Source organism: Anopheles maculipalpis, chromosome 2RL (assembly GCF_943734695.1).
Source record: "Anopheles maculipalpis chromosome 2RL, idAnoMacuDA_375_x, whole genome shotgun sequence".
Lineage (NCBI taxonomy): Eukaryota > Metazoa > Arthropoda > Insecta > Diptera > Culicidae > Anopheles > Anopheles maculipalpis.
Window position 1 is genome coordinate 55,502,018 of NC_064871.1, and position 15,442 is coordinate 55,517,459.

The 15,442-nt window shown below is 45.4% G+C and overlaps 3 protein-coding genes across 3 annotated transcripts in view; all 3 read left to right on the plus strand.

The window, feature by feature from the left end:
• Window positions 1–8,032, plus strand: part of LOC126558508 (uncharacterized) — a 246,009-nt gene extending 237,977 nt beyond the window's left edge. Inside the window, exons 2-3 of the mRNA XM_050214532.1 lie at window positions 6,929–7,035; window positions 7,119–8,032. Of these exons, the coding sequence (XP_050070489.1) occupies window positions 6,934–7,035; window positions 7,119–8,021 (1,005 nt within the window). The 5' untranslated portion in view covers window positions 6,929–6,933 and the 3' untranslated portion in view covers window positions 8,022–8,032. The remainder of the gene's footprint in view (window positions 1–6,928; window positions 7,036–7,118) is intronic.
• The window catches only part of LOC126558569 (annexin B10-like), a 292,795-nt gene that overhangs the window by 209,776 nt on the left and 67,577 nt on the right, over window positions 1–15,442 (plus strand). The gene's annotated exons all lie outside the window — the stretch shown is intronic.
• The window catches only part of LOC126557740 (regulator of G-protein signaling 7-like), a 279,291-nt gene that overhangs the window by 185,566 nt on the left and 78,283 nt on the right, over window positions 1–15,442 (plus strand). The gene's annotated exons all lie outside the window — the stretch shown is intronic.

Genomic DNA, 15,442 nt, shown 5'->3' on the forward strand with positions numbered 1-15,442 from the left:
TAAGCCATTAACTATTCTTTGTCAGAAACAGCAAATATAGAGGCACAGGATTCGTTTACAATTAGTAACACATGGTTGAGGCGCTCGATGCTGTTTGACCTTGCCCAGGAGAACCAAAATGGTGGTCTGCTTTCTTCTAAGGTGGCTTTTCATAGCCCAGAACCTAACTCGGTTTTTAGTCAAACGATCAAATTGCAAACAGTCCGTTATCGTACAGTTTTTCGCATCGTTGAAAATTGGTTGAGTTGTGGTTGGACGAGGAACACATCGTACAAATTCTTGACCCAAATGATTTCCGTCAAATAAAAAAAAAATCCTTCCATCTGGTCTCACAAAACTTATACATTCACGCACAAATCATTTCACAGCTCACAATCAAGACATTCGAAAGGTTAAGTAGTTTCAGTTCTTTGGAAATCAAGAACGAATGTAGCCGTGTATCCGCAATGCTCCCATGCTATGCTGTCTTTGTCAGACGATGAGTGAATTTGCTCTTACCGAATGATTCCGTCTGCAATCACAGTCACGTACGAAAGTGGGACGAAACTTAATTACACTCATTGCATTAAATACGTTTCACAAGTGTCGGTCGTAGTGACTCAGATGGGTTTTCAATCTGTCTGCTTACAAGCACTTAACTAACGAGAACTTGAAGGCTGGCTCGGTTCACAGAACCTCTGCGACTGTAATCGCTGTCCGTATGTTGCACTTGCTGCATTTTTGCCGCTTGTAGCTGCGTGGAACGGTCCCGAGAAGTTGTCAGTGCAGGATGGTGGCATTCCAGTTCTCATTCTCAACCCAGCTGGTGCGGAATCGGTTCTGAGGATGTTACATTGATTTGTTACATTGGTAGATTTATTTCTCCCACATTGCCATTGATGTATGATGTCAAGTCGAGCAAATGGAGTTGTACAACTAGCAACTACAACACTGTTTCCTTTGAAAGGAATGTGTTGGTCTCATAAATGGACGAGCAATTATTAAATGCTTGCCCTTTGACATTCTACGACATTCTACAGCGACCATGGTATGGTTGCGATTGTTTGCTGAAAGATATATTTTCTTTTGCAAGCACATTCTTGCTTCATTAAATGGAAAACAAAGTTAGTTTAAGCTGTTTAGGAAATCAAATTCGGGGGGTAGTAATAGCCATTGCAACGAGATAATTGGAGGATCGAAGCTATCAGATTTTTTTGTCAAGATTTCAAGACTTCCAATCAGTTAATTAATCCATTCAGTTAGGGATCGCATTGTCTAATTTTCCACCGTCAATTAGTGGATGTTGCATCGATACATTCCCTAAAGTAATTTAAACAAGCTCCATCTGCAGATTGCAGATGTGCAGTCTCTTTAACTTTAAAGTCCCTAGCGATGCTTTTGATAAAGCAATGCATTTCTCGACATGTTATAACTAATAAATCATGAACCCAGACCCAGTTCAGAATTACTGAATTTATGTATCTCGCGGAGCTTGCCTTGACAATTGTAGAATTGAAGACAAAGTACTAGGAAATAGCAAATATTCTTGACGTATTTTGTAACAGTTTTGTGCTCCAGAGAGCAACCAAACTATTTAGGTTTCATATATTTTCTAGAGAGTCTTTGAGAGTCTTAAGCGAACCTCATTTCATGAAATCTCTAGTTCGGGAGATCCGTAAAATTTAGCCATCATCATATTCAGAGCATATTCGCAGACATGGCTTAAGCCTCCACCAAACCAACAAAACTGCTGTAAACGCGAGTTTATAGCTACCTTGTCAAATATAGCTAGTTACCTTGTTCTTGTGTGTCACTTTGACGTTTAAAAATATGACAGGTCAGATGTATGATTTATGAGCGATCAAGCAGGACGTGTAAGCTTTGTGCTGTAATAAAAAGGGATGAATTACAATGCTTTGATATAATTTTATACATATTAATGTGCATGTTAATAAGAACTGATAGTACCTACAAGCACCTTAGGTGTTGGAGACATGATGGATTTCGTAGAAATTTCATTCCCATTGCATCTAAATTATGTTAAAGATTAGATACAATTACTATATCTCACTGTCGTCATGGACGTAGAACATATTTATTTTCGACACGAAACGGCAATACATGGAAGAGCGACCACATATCTATTGTCTTTCGAGCATTGTTATCGCATCGGTGAGCAATTATTTGCCGTCGAACAATTGTGCTATGTTTACGATGCGACAAACAGCAATCTCTTTATCGTTCTCAGCCCATTAACAATGATCATTATCGTTTCACCTGCGACCGTACGGCTTCTTTTGTGCGTGTGTCGTCTTTCAGAACATTATCATCTGGTTCATTGTCGTTTTATTGTGGCATTATGACTTTCGCGCTTTTCGTACTCCTTCAGGGTAGCGTTACATAAGGTAAGAAGGGCTTGATGTTGCTTGTAGGATCCTGCAACTTTTCCACCACCTGTCAGCCTCACAAAGAAGAACCACAAAAGCTCGTTAATTGGTGTGTTAGCTAGCGTTTCCACACAAGTCTGATAAAACCGCAAGTAATCATCCTATCGTGCCGTCGGTGTACCACAAATGCGTCCCCATTCGTACTTCGGTGTTCAGTTCTTCCACTTCTGATGGTTCACGTGTCACGCACCATTGTTCGCCGTTCAATCGTACGCGGCGTGACAATATTGCTGTTAATCTTTCGCAAATCGGAACATAATCCGCACTCGTGGGAGTACGAAAGCTTAATTCGTACCGCGGCTGAACACGTTGCCGAAGAAACGCTTTCTGTCAGTTGATGTGTACGCAATACGATTGATTGAAAATTTTCGCTTTTATTACGCATCCATCCTTTCCGGGTATGGATGGGAAGAAACTGGCTGCTTCTCAGAACTCAGATCAGAATCATCGCGTGGGAATTGGACCAGCGCGTAGGTGTGTGTGTGTGTGTATGGTGGAGTTCGCACTTTGCGTACAACTCATCAAAAGCGCATTATCGGTATTAGATTGCTCCAAGCGGATGTCGCGTTTAATTAAATGTCATAGCGCTTCCTCTAGCTTCAGTGTGTTGCAGTGCTGTTCATCGAGACTGGAGGCTGATACATGGAGCTTTATGAGGCCAGAAGCGGGACAAACTGGTGAATGGTGTTGCGACATGGTTCGATGAAAGTGATTCTATTGACATGGGGCATTTGATTGACAGGGGCGCAAGGGACGAATGAGTTGGCTTATTTATCGGTAACATAACAGAGCCACATTTCAGCAGCTCGGCTAGGGGTGGTGGGTAGGTTTGGAAAGCATATCATTTTTAATCCTATTTTTTATTACCATTGCAATCCAATCAGTTCAACGTGGAACCTAATTTAATTATTTTACGCAAATGAAAATTGAAAGTACCACAGCGATCATCGCATTCTAGAAAATTGGGTTTGCATCGTTTTTTTTTTTTTGTTATCAAAATGATTCTATAAAATTCGAATACGCAATTACCTGTTTGCCGTACGTACATACATTGCTTTAAATATCATGAGTCGTCTGTATCCCGCATACATTAAGGTGTCTCCTTCAGCAGCTAAAACTTCCCTATTGCGACACAATGCTGCCAGTGGCCTCTTTATCGCCGTTTCCCTTTTTTTTCCCATCGTTCGTTCTCAAGCGCCGGTTTTGGGTATTGTTGAATACATTACCCGTACACCTAGATTTAAAGCTCACGATACCCGGCCGGAAAGTGTGGTCGAGTGCGAGTATAGGCCATGTCTACTTTCATTTTCGTTCCGTTAAGCCTCGCACCTACTTGTCGGTGATGCCGCTGGTCCGTCCTGACGGCTTGTCTCTTTTTGCTGTCAGTTCAGATTCAGCTTCCGACACCGCACCACAATGAATGAAAACCGAGCGTGTGATGTAAAGCGGGTAGGGAGGCAGGAGTTTTCTTCGCCACACAAAGAGGTTTAATCTTGTACAGTGTCAATGTTTTTTTTTTTTTGGCTCCCGTTGTTAAGAGGGGCGTCGAACGCCAAACACGTGAACAAAGTGAATGCAAACCGAGAAGAATTAATGGTCTCTCTTCCTTTTGGGGCGATGCCTTTCTTGCCCCATGCAAACCACCTCAGCGTACAGTTCAAAGGTTACGGTGCTTCAGAATCGAGCACTTGCACCGACCCCATAACCCCGACACTCGCAACCTATTCGAGCCTGCTTTGTGGCAGACGGCCATCTTCGGTCTAACGTTCTAAGACTTCACGGGGGAGCAATAAATTGATACCGTAGAATTACAATGAAACGCAGACAGTCGAGCGATGGCCGATCTCATTGAGATTCTTGACAGCGCAAAGATCCCGCAACGCTTACAGCGCGGCCACATTACTAATTGGAAGGATTCTCGACCGGGCGTTTTGTGGCGTTGTGTTCCCATTCTCGGGGGACACTTTCTTTCTTTCATTTCGTTTCTCAACAAGGTTGGGTTAGCTTCTCAAGAAAATGGTCCCCATAGTGTTTTCCATGTTGAGCTGCTCCGTGCAGCAAATGGGCAGATGGGACTGATGTAAAGAATCATTTTTATAGCTCACATGAAACGATCTACCAGGAAGCGGAGTGTAGTTGTCCACGTGATGCCAAGCCAACGTCCCGTGTGCTACCAAAGTAAGGCGGAACAACCAGTTCAACTGATCCGACACGATAGGTTCACGGGAACGTGTCTCGCTTATTAATGGCCGTGTCTTACGAGTCTTCGAGGACATCCGCCGCTGCGAACGGGGACGCATAAGCTGTGAAATCTTTTTCCCATCCCTGATTCCGATCATTGCTGTCCGCGGGCCCTAAGGGTAGTACAAACTGTACGGGTAACGTACCGGTAAATGAAGGCACGTGGAAACGCAAACATCATCGAGGCGTTGTATCGTTAGCATAACATTTTGATGGAATCCCTTCGTTAGAACGACGTGCGATGGTTTATTGAAACAGAATCCAAGCGTAAGCAAGGCAGTGTCGATATGTGGTGTGTTGTGTTTTTTGGTTTGTTTAAGAGCGCACCATCCCAGATATGAGCTCATCCGAATGATAATTTGTGTGCCCCTTCTGCTGAAGGCCACCTTCACCATCATAAGTACAGCAGCAGTACCACCGAGCCGTTGACATGTAATTGAGCGATTCAAACCAGTTGCTGTGATGAGGAGGCCACGCTTAGAAAGAGCTTTGAGTAAGCTTGAACCAGATTTACTGTACTGCCTGTATGCCCCGAACAGAGTCATAATTACATACTTTGGCAATGTGCATGAATTATGAACGATATTAAGCAGATATTTGCCATGAGAGGAATGGTGTGTTAGCGAGTTCATTAGAAGCCTCACCGTCTGTATGTGTCGAGCGATCCTTCCTTGCTCACTCGGAACTCGGAAGAGGAGATGCTTATGCACCGGGCCACTGTAATACCGCGCACAGCATGTTGAGCATGTTCATTTGCATTAGATTATAAACCTCGGTGTGAGTATGTATGTGTTTGTTGGTTAATGTGGGTGCGTCTGCTAGTGTCGCCGGCTTTTCCGTCAGACCATTAGCGAAAGTCTCAACATAAATGGTTGTCGGAGAAATGATAAATCAACACTTACACAACGTGGCCGAGGTCACGTTTCTTGGCGACTCACTGAGAACGCTCCCTGAAGGGCTGGTGCTGCTGCTGCTGCTGCTGCTGCTTGTCAAATAAATTCCACTCAGCTCGGATGTGAACCTTGCCATTAGCTGCAAAGGCTGCTGTGCGTTGGTGCCGCCACACTACCACAATCGAACATAAGCGATGCCAAACATCCTGGGGGCCCATGTTCGCCCCACACCATCTCCCGGAGGGCCATCCATAAATCACAACATTTCTGAATAAATTATTCCTATCGAAAACTCCTTCATTGCTGCTGTGGCACGCACTGTACTGTAGTGCTGCAGGGATGATGGTACTCGGTTCTCGACAGACGGCCGGAAATTGAATTGTTCAGTTCGATTCGATGTAATTGGATTCCAGAAACTGAACTTTCTTCACCACCCTGGTGACACCTTTTGTCGTCACGATCGGGGCACAGCCGCGAGGCCATTGTTTCCATTTCCATTTGGTGCTTTCTTTTACACAAGTGCACCGAAAATGCCGGTCGAGCCGGTCAACCTTACGCAATGATTCGTCCGAAAAACCTGCCCACGCGGTTTAACGACACAGACACACTGTGACAAATCAAAGCTGGAACGAGCTCACTCACTCGCTCATTGAGTGCCGGAACGCTCGCCGCCCGCCAGAGTCGGCGTGATGTTTGCGCCAAATGGGAAATAAATTCCGAACGCGTATCGAAAACAAACGGCACCTTCTTGGTCGTGTGATGGCAGCTTCATTTTGCGGTGACAGTTGAAATTGTTTCCCGTCAGTTTGTTGGTTTTTGCCGGTGGGCACGGTGTGCTGTTTTCGCTTCGGCGAGCGGCTATCGATAAACCAAAGCACAAACCGCCACCAAACTAGCCTGTTGCTGGCGGTGGCCAATGAAGTTATCCACAAGCCACGATAAGCACACACACACGCACACACACACACGAACACACACAAAACCGCATAGTGTGTGGGAACGTTTGCGAAAACGTTTGGCAATCGTAAGGAGGGGTTCGATTAAAATGTCAATACAAGCTGGGCGATATCGCAGATGAGGATGGACAACGCATCACCGCATCAACACGGTGAGCAACTATTTGCGCAGTTGTCAATGTGTGTGCACAATGTCCGCGGTTGTCCCAACGTATGGTTTGTCCAAGCGAACGCGACTATCGAAGCTGTTGACGTTGGCCTGAGGGTAATATGGTGGTTACCGCACCCCGAGTCTGACACGTCTAGAACCTGCTGGCTAGTGTGAAACGAACACGGAACACGTCCGGAAGCTGTCAGGACATCTAAACATTGCTGAAGAGTACGTTTCGAACCGAGTTGCTGCTTACGATCGAGGAAATGAGATACGGAAAGGTCTGGTTAGTGGTAGCTCTAGTCGTAACACTAGAATTGATGGTTTTGCCACAAGTGACAGGTGCCAAACACGTCGACATATTTGAGGTCAGCAAAGCGGGGGCGCCTTTTGGGGAAGGAAGGGTTTTTACGGCAAATAGTATCACATTTTTCAACTGATATTATTGCAGCAATTTAGCGATGGCAGTTATGAGAAAAACCAAAAAGCGCACGAACGGGAGGACCTATCGGACGACGATGAAGACATCCGAACGGAACAACCAACAAGCTGCGTCGAGGAGGTCCTACCGACCGACCCTCTAGAATTGCACGAGAAGCTGGAAAATGAGACCGTCCGTCCACTGATGGAAGTGCAAAACATTACCCAACCTAATCTGAGCGAAATGTTCGCGAAGCTAAGGACGGGCATCTTTAGCGTTAACCTCTTCCAGATCGGTCAGCAAGTCCGTAGCGTACTGACGATGGTAAAGGATCACATGCAAGCATACGTCCGCGACACCATTGCCAAATTCGAACACTTGCGCCACAAGACGATGCGTTCCGTGAAGCGCAAAGTGGATGAGATAAACGAGCAGATCCGCAACCACTTCCAGAACGAGTTCGTGGAGTACCGGGACGTGTGTCTGCCGGACGAGAACCATTGCATGCAGCTACTGCACTCTCAGATCGACCAGTACGAGCGCCAGTTGCGAGAGAACGTGGACGAATGCCACGACAAACTAGCGGAACATTTGGCCAAGCAGCGGCGCGAGATAGACGAAGCGCAACAGCTGATGAACGGACCGTACAGCCGCATGAACGATTGTCTCGACCGAGATGCCGGTTTCGGGCGTAGCTTTCTTGCCTGTACGGGCGGTGCCGTTGCGAATCTAGCGAAAGGGACAACGGACGCACTGCAACGGTTCGCAAACAAAATGACCTACCTGTCCAGCAGGTTTACCCAGCATGTGAACAAGTTCGAAAAGTGCGTCGTTCGACGACGCCAGCTGTTGAACAAAAACGAACGAGAGGTTTCGGAAAAGGTGAAGAGTTGCTTCAAGCGACAACAATCGCAACCGGAAGCCTTCTTCTGACCGGACACGGAATACCGATAAGCTGTCGATCGAATAAACTTATCGCACACACACACACACACACTCCGAAAGTACATCTACGTCTTAGCAGGAAATGTGTCCCACTTTCAATCAGGAAGCTTAAAGTACTCACCGTGTTTCCCGTCCGATGGATGGGTTGCCATAAAACATGCTCTCTTCCTTGGTTTTATCAGTATGCAGCTATTTTTAGAAGTACATAATTCGCTCTCTTTATCGAAATCGTACATCTTTACCAAACGTGTAAACACGTGCCATTGAAAAGGCAGTTAGCTCACACTTGCTTTGCGAAGAGTTGAAAGCTAAAGAAACACATAGAACCCTCGGATATTCAACAGAATGTTTTTCTCTTCGTTATCATACCAACCACGAACTTTGGTGGAAAATCCTCCGACATGACACGAGATATCCCGTGTCAGTAACTCGATTTGCAACCTTGTCGACAGATGATCCCAGGCGCAATATGTCAAACGAGTAAGAGAATGAATGAGCGTATCATCCTTCGTCTCATTCTGGTTGCTAAACTTTGAGGTATCTGCCGCCCTGTCAGTGAGTCAGTATAGGCAGGACGCTAAAAAGAAGCCGCAACCATAATGTGAATTACACGATAAGGCTTCTTGACTTCATGCTTAGCTAGTATTTTAGGCTGGTAAATTAGCAATGAGTTCACGAGAAACTTTCAACACGAGCAACAGCTTACATATAGCAATACCTAGAAACGCATCGCGAACGAGGTAAAATTGTGGGATGGACTTAATCTCTTCACCCTATTGCCTATTGCCCTATTACCGGAAGAGTCTCTCTCTCAAACCTTGTCGAAAGAGGAAAAAAATGGCACTAGGACTTCGTGTTGGACGAGTACGAGGGCGATAATAATTCGAAGGCACTGTGATGATTGTGTCTCGAAGGTATTGATAAAATGTTAACAATCATGATTGTTGGATATCTAATTCTCTATAAGTATCATCGATTTATTATGAATCGCCAATCCAAAAGATCTTTCTAGCCTGTTTATCTTATCTTCTTGTTCATAGAGGCTAGAATATCGAGCCTAACCTAGTACTACAATCTCATCATCATCATCAGGCCCATTTTCAATAAATTATTCAAAACTGGCATTCAATTTCACCTATCGCTACTTCTACAAAGGTTTTCAGTTGATTATCGCAATATATGTAAGCGGTAAAATAAAAGCTTTCGTCAAATTTTTGCCCCTGTTGGAAGCTTCACTGGGAACTTCAACGTGATTCGTCGACATACAGATTCGTAGTGTTTTGACACGTTTCTCTAACATTCGAGTTTTACAATAACTACAACTGTTTACTTACGCGGACGTAATAAAACGTTGTTTGTTCTAGGGAATTTTTAAGATTCATTCCCCAAGCTCACATTCGGCTTGATTCGTGGAAAATCCATGAAATCTGTAACCGTGCGAACAAACATTTGCACCGAGCGAAAACAAATCAACAAAGCGAAATTCTATTGACACAGCACAGCAACACAATGGCACGTGAGCCTTAAACAAGGAGAAATGCAGATTTTGCCCATTTTATGCACTGCATCACACGTGTGCAACGGTAAATACAGTATACGCGAGCCTGTTTGCTATACACAGACTCCACCGCGGTTCACTCACCGAAATAGGCCAGCCGCTCCATCATGCATGCTGGAAGTGAGGCAGATGGTAAGATTAAAATTAAAATTTAATTCCCAACATTTCCGCAAAAAAAAAAACCATCTCCAGATACGTTTGGTAGTTTGCACTTCCAGAAACGAATCTTCCTTCTATTTATTCTACAAATGGGTTGTCGAGGACAACACACAGCAAGGAAGAAATGGAAACGGACACGAAACACCATTAAGGATCTCCGGTTTAAGGATCCGTGGCTGTAGCGCAGCACAGAAGAGAAAGTAAAAGTTTCTTTCTCCACCATCGTTTTCTCCAAATGAAGTGCAGGAAGTGAGTAGATTGCTTCCTACGACACCCCTCATCTTGCGTTCACTCTTTACTCTGCCGTTCGGAATGCATTTTTGTGCCGTTGTTGTACGCCATGTTTAACGGCATTTATGCAGAGTTTTAAAAGCTTCCTTCCAAGACATTCGCAACCCTGGCATAACCCGTGCTTACGAATGCGTGTACCTTCGGGCTACGTGTTCATTTCAAAAGCATCGTGTTCTTATTTAAAACTTCTACCAGTGTGCTAGCCTCACGCCAACACTCTTTAGCCATATGCAGAATCCTGTCCTGTGGGTGTTGTGTAGCGATTTCGCATATCCGCTGGAAAAGTTACCCACTCGGACCGTCAGGGCCCTTTTTTCGAATCATTACGGCCACTCAAGTCCTCAGCGGAAACAGGAACGAGGAACCATTGAGGCACAGGGGCGAAGGAATGTGAAGCATTTTGCGCGGTAAAAGTATGTTTATTTTCAAACATCCTCGAATCATCATCCCAAGATTCCTCTAGAGAGGGAAAGAGAGAAAGACTCGAGGATCGTCCCAAAACGCGCAGGGTGGTGTGGAATGGTGGAACGTCCCAGTGTGAGATGATGGATGAGCAGCAATTTCTCGTGGGGCTCATGGTTTTTTTCCACACCTTTTGAACGCCGTTGCTCCTTACTACTATTTTTCAATGAACAAGCATCCATAAACTCATACACACGGGGATGAGTATGTTGGCTTCGGTAATATTATCTTATTTCGTGTCTTAGGCATATAAAGAGACCAAGAGAAGAACGCACAATAGACCGGTGTTAGTGGCGATGTAGTAAAACGTTTCTAAAAGGGATCGTATCTACAGCCCGAATAAATTTATCATGGGAATTCTACTCCCTTTTTGACGTTGACTTACACTGTCGAAGCACCGGGAAACCACTGTTGATTGTACGCACCACCATTCAGAATGGTAAGGGCATCATCACATCTGGCCGCTCAATTACACCTACCGTTCTAAAGCTATAGTGAAGGTGTCAGCAAGATCCCAACCCAATCATCCCATTGGTTGCGCTTGCTAAGTGGCCAGACGCTACATTTGCATTCTATACTAGTGAGATAACAAACAACGAGACCGGCGAAGCAATCAAACCGGGAGCAATTCAGAATAAGGTCCAATTTGCCTTCTAGCTGCGTATTTGGGCATGCAGTATATTGAAGCAAAACTTTCACCGACAGCTTGTAAATATTTGACGATTATTTATTCTTCATCAGCTTGTTCTTGAGGGAGAAACTTTTGTTCACGGCAAGTTTGGCAATGGTTGTTGACTAGCAGAAGAAGAGGCGAAAGCATGTGGTGCTTGGGAAGCTTTCCCGCCCCAACTAGACGATAGGATAAACAATCCTAATGAAGAAATGAGAAATATCGCAGAATGTTGAGAAAGTTTGCTTAAGTATGTAATGATTATGAGCAACATTTACATACTTGGGCTATTCCGTTTACTTAATATCCTTTGAAAGCTTTCAACGTGGTGCAGGGATAGGGATAGGGTTCAGTCATTCGCTTGGAAGAGTTGAACTTATACGTAGACTAGCAAAGAGAAACAATTGAATTTCTGCAAGTAGTAAAAAAAATATCTTTTCTGATCGAAAATGCTGGATAAAGTTTGTCTCGGATGCTGGCAGCTTGAAAAGAGAAACTTAAGTCTAGGACTGCTCCCTGCCAGGGCTGGGGATTGTTCCCAAAAGCTACTCATTCAAGAACGGCAGGACTATCAAGTAAGGTTCTACCTTCTGTGGTAATTAACCACAGACCGACACACGGACGTACGGATACTGCCGTCATATCGAATGAGCTAGTCACCGACATAACTGATTGTGACAACTAAATTGGAGTTCTCGCTCGTCGTTAGAGAAAACTAACAATCAATTCCCTAGACCACATCGTAGAACTTCGATAAAGAACCTCAGAACCACCCCATCGGAACCGCCACCGCTTCCCGGTACTCAGCTTGTTCGGTGGAAACGATCAAAGCCGTAGCTTTCTTTATCCTTCCTGGTTCCGCTTCCGGTTGCATACCAACCCCTATCCTATCCTCGCTCATCTCGTCGCCCTCCCGCCATTCACAATGGAACTTGCTAAACTAATATTCTTGCTATTGGAAGGGACCGTTCTCTTGCACTGCAGGGGCGGGCAAGTTTTAATAATGTTGTTTTCTGTGTACGCGCGCCTGTGTGTGTGTGTGTGCGCACATTTTCTGCTTTCCGCTCCTTGTCACTATTTGCTCCACTTTCGTTCGTTCCTGTGTGCTTTAGGTTACTTTTTTTTCTCAAGCCTCATCCATCTTAAGTCGGGTCATTCCGGAAGCCCGCAATCAACCGTTGTTTCTGGGTTGGTTTCTCTCTTTCTTATCCTATTAATTTTTTTTCCTTTCTTTCCTCACATTTGCGGTTTTTGCCTTCGCGTTGGGGGCGGTTGGCAACTTTTACCAAAGTCATAAAATAGAGTACAATCAGTGGGAGATCAGCAGGCCAGCAGGACTCAGATTGTGCGCTCATATCCGATGTCACTTTTTATCGGGATTTTGCGGAGTTTTCGATTTTTTTTTTTTGCTATGCTCTGCGAAGATGTTCATGAGGAGGAAGGAAGTTTTCAATATCATAAATGACACGAGGCATGAACACACGAATGCAAGTTACCGCTTTAAAGAGCCATTGTATCGGAGAGATGAGACATCTTGTTAGAAACAGAGGTATAAGCGTATAATAATTTATTCATTGTTGTTCAATGTGCTACTGAAAATGAGAGAAATTTCATAGTTATTTGAACCTTGTAAATGAGATATTAAATTTAAACTATTGCTGAATTGGACAATATGGATGATTTACAAGATTATGTTTATTTAATTTTAAATGTTGAGGCGAATATAGTTTTTAAAATATGGAACATGCATGGAACAAGCATGGAACAAAAAACTTTTGTGAAAATAATGGAGATGCTAGTTTAAACATTCCTAGAAGAACGCAGCGCGTACCCGCATGCTCCAGTGCGAGACCCGATAGAACGTGAAGCACTACAGACGACTGAGGAGGCAGCAGATCCGGCTCTTCCAGGACAAGAAGCGGAGTTTCGAAGAGTCGTACGAGCAACAGCAACAGTTATCCCAGCCGGGGGAAACTCGCAAGTTCTACAGGATATTGAATGCGGCACGGGGCGGTTTTACTCCCATGATCGCTATGTGCCGCAGCGAGGAAGGAGATATCCTGTCGGACGAGCGAGAGGTGATCAACAGGTGGAAGTGCTACTTCGACAAACACCTTAACGGAGTAGATGCAGGAGACACCGAACTAGGCACAGGAAGCAGAGGAGTACAGAACTACGTTAGTCAGCAGCAGGAACAACTACCGGACGAATGGAAACTGGGTGTCATACACCCGGTGTACAAAAAGGGCGACAGGATGGACTGTGCTAACTTCCGGGCCATCACAGTCCTGAATGCTGCCTATAAGATCCTGTCCCGAATACTTTTCTGCAGACTGGAGCCCCTTGCTACAGATTTTGTTGGAAGCTACCAAGCTGGATTTATTGGAGGCAAATCGACAACCGACCAAATCTTTACTCTGCGGTAGATCCTCCAAAAATGCCGGCAGCACCAGATCCCTACGCACCACCTGTTCATTTACTTCAAGGCGGCCTACGATACCATAGATTGGACCGAAATATGGAACACCATGCAGCAGCAGGCCAATAGAATTGGATTGAGCATCAATGCGACGAAGACAAAATACCTGCTTGTCGGAGATAGAGCCCGGCTTGGAAGCAGAGTATCAGTTGACGGCGACGATCTCGAGGTGGAAGAGGAGTTCTGCAACGTAAGCAGCGAAATCCGAAGACGCATTGTTCAGGGGAATCGTGCCTACCTCGGACTCCACAAACTCCTGCGATCCAGAAGACTCCAACAACACACGAAATGCACGATTTACCGCACCTTGATACGTCCGGTAGTCCTGTACGGGTACGAGTCTTGGACTATGCTGACGGAGGACGCCAAAAGGACTATCTTTGGCGGTGTGTGCGAGTAAAGCGTGTGGCGAAGGAGAATGAATCACGAGCTAGCTGAGCTGTTTGGTGGTGCTGATATCCTGACGGTAGTCAAAGCCGGAAGGATACATTGGCATACCACCAAGAAGAAGCTCATCAGCGACCCGTTCGGCACGAGGCGTAGAGGAGCACAGCGAGCTCGTTGGCTGGATCAAGTGGAGTCTATCCTGTCGGAGATCGGATGCAGCCGTGAATGGAAGACTGCAGCCCTAGATCGAGTTTCGTGGAAACTGATTGGAGACCTGGCCATGTCGACACGACGTGCTCAATCCTAAGCAGGCCAAGAAGAAGAAGAACTTTAAATATTACTATTTTATTTTAAGAATGTTCACCTTCAATTTTATCATTTGTCAAGATAGCAAATCTTAGACACCATGCCATCAATAGGATGCACTTTTTAACTGCTCTTTATTGATACCCTTCCAGCGTTTCTCTGGCCATTCCTATTGCGTTACATTTCCAAACGTGTCGTGATACATTTCCAACTGCGTAACGCCTACGTGACACGTGATAGTTCCTAACTCGACCATATGCACAACTTCAAAGCGTCAACATCTACCGCACGTCGCATGGAAACGTGCACTGAAAACATGAATGTTTAAACACTCTGAAATACCTGGCCTCAGGTCGGATTTTCGGTGCCATTATTACGCCAAAGCGCTGTTTGTCCACTGCCTATCGGTGAGATTTCCACATTCATCGAAGGAAAACGACACAGTGCGACGGCAGTAAAAAGTAAAAGTTTTCCCTCGACTTGCGTGTACATTCGTCTACGCAAGGCTAAAAACAAAAACAGCCACTCCCGTACAATGCAATGTGTATCGCAGCACCGATCGTACCGAAATGAGTGAGTGCTTTGACCGGCGTCTTACGGGCATACGGCCACCCGTCGTAACGGTTGGCCGGATTTTCCATAATCCGATTACGGATGGCCTAGCGGAAAATGGATGCACGCGGACGAACGCTGGCGGTGCCTTCCCGAGTGCCCCAGCCCCGAGTGCTACCGAGTAGACTTGATGATCGATGATTAACGCAATCGCATAGCCATGTGTGAACCGTAACCGTGCCTTACGGTTTTGCCAATGGTGGAACTGTGCACGCTTGGATAACCCATCCGTCTGCGAATGGCCACAAAAGGCTTACGTACGTGCATGCTTACACACACACACACAGCCCCAGGGCCAGGCCACGGTGCACAACCACAGGCGACTTAATGAGCGTGCAGAGCGTGCGGATTCCTTTGTCCGGTGGACGCATCCTCGCATTGCGGGCTATCGTTTTGTGGGGCATTGTGTATGTGCATGATTCAAGTGATATCCAGCGTTTTGGTGCTCCGTGGAGGCATGGCCCTTACTCTATCAACTGCAGCCG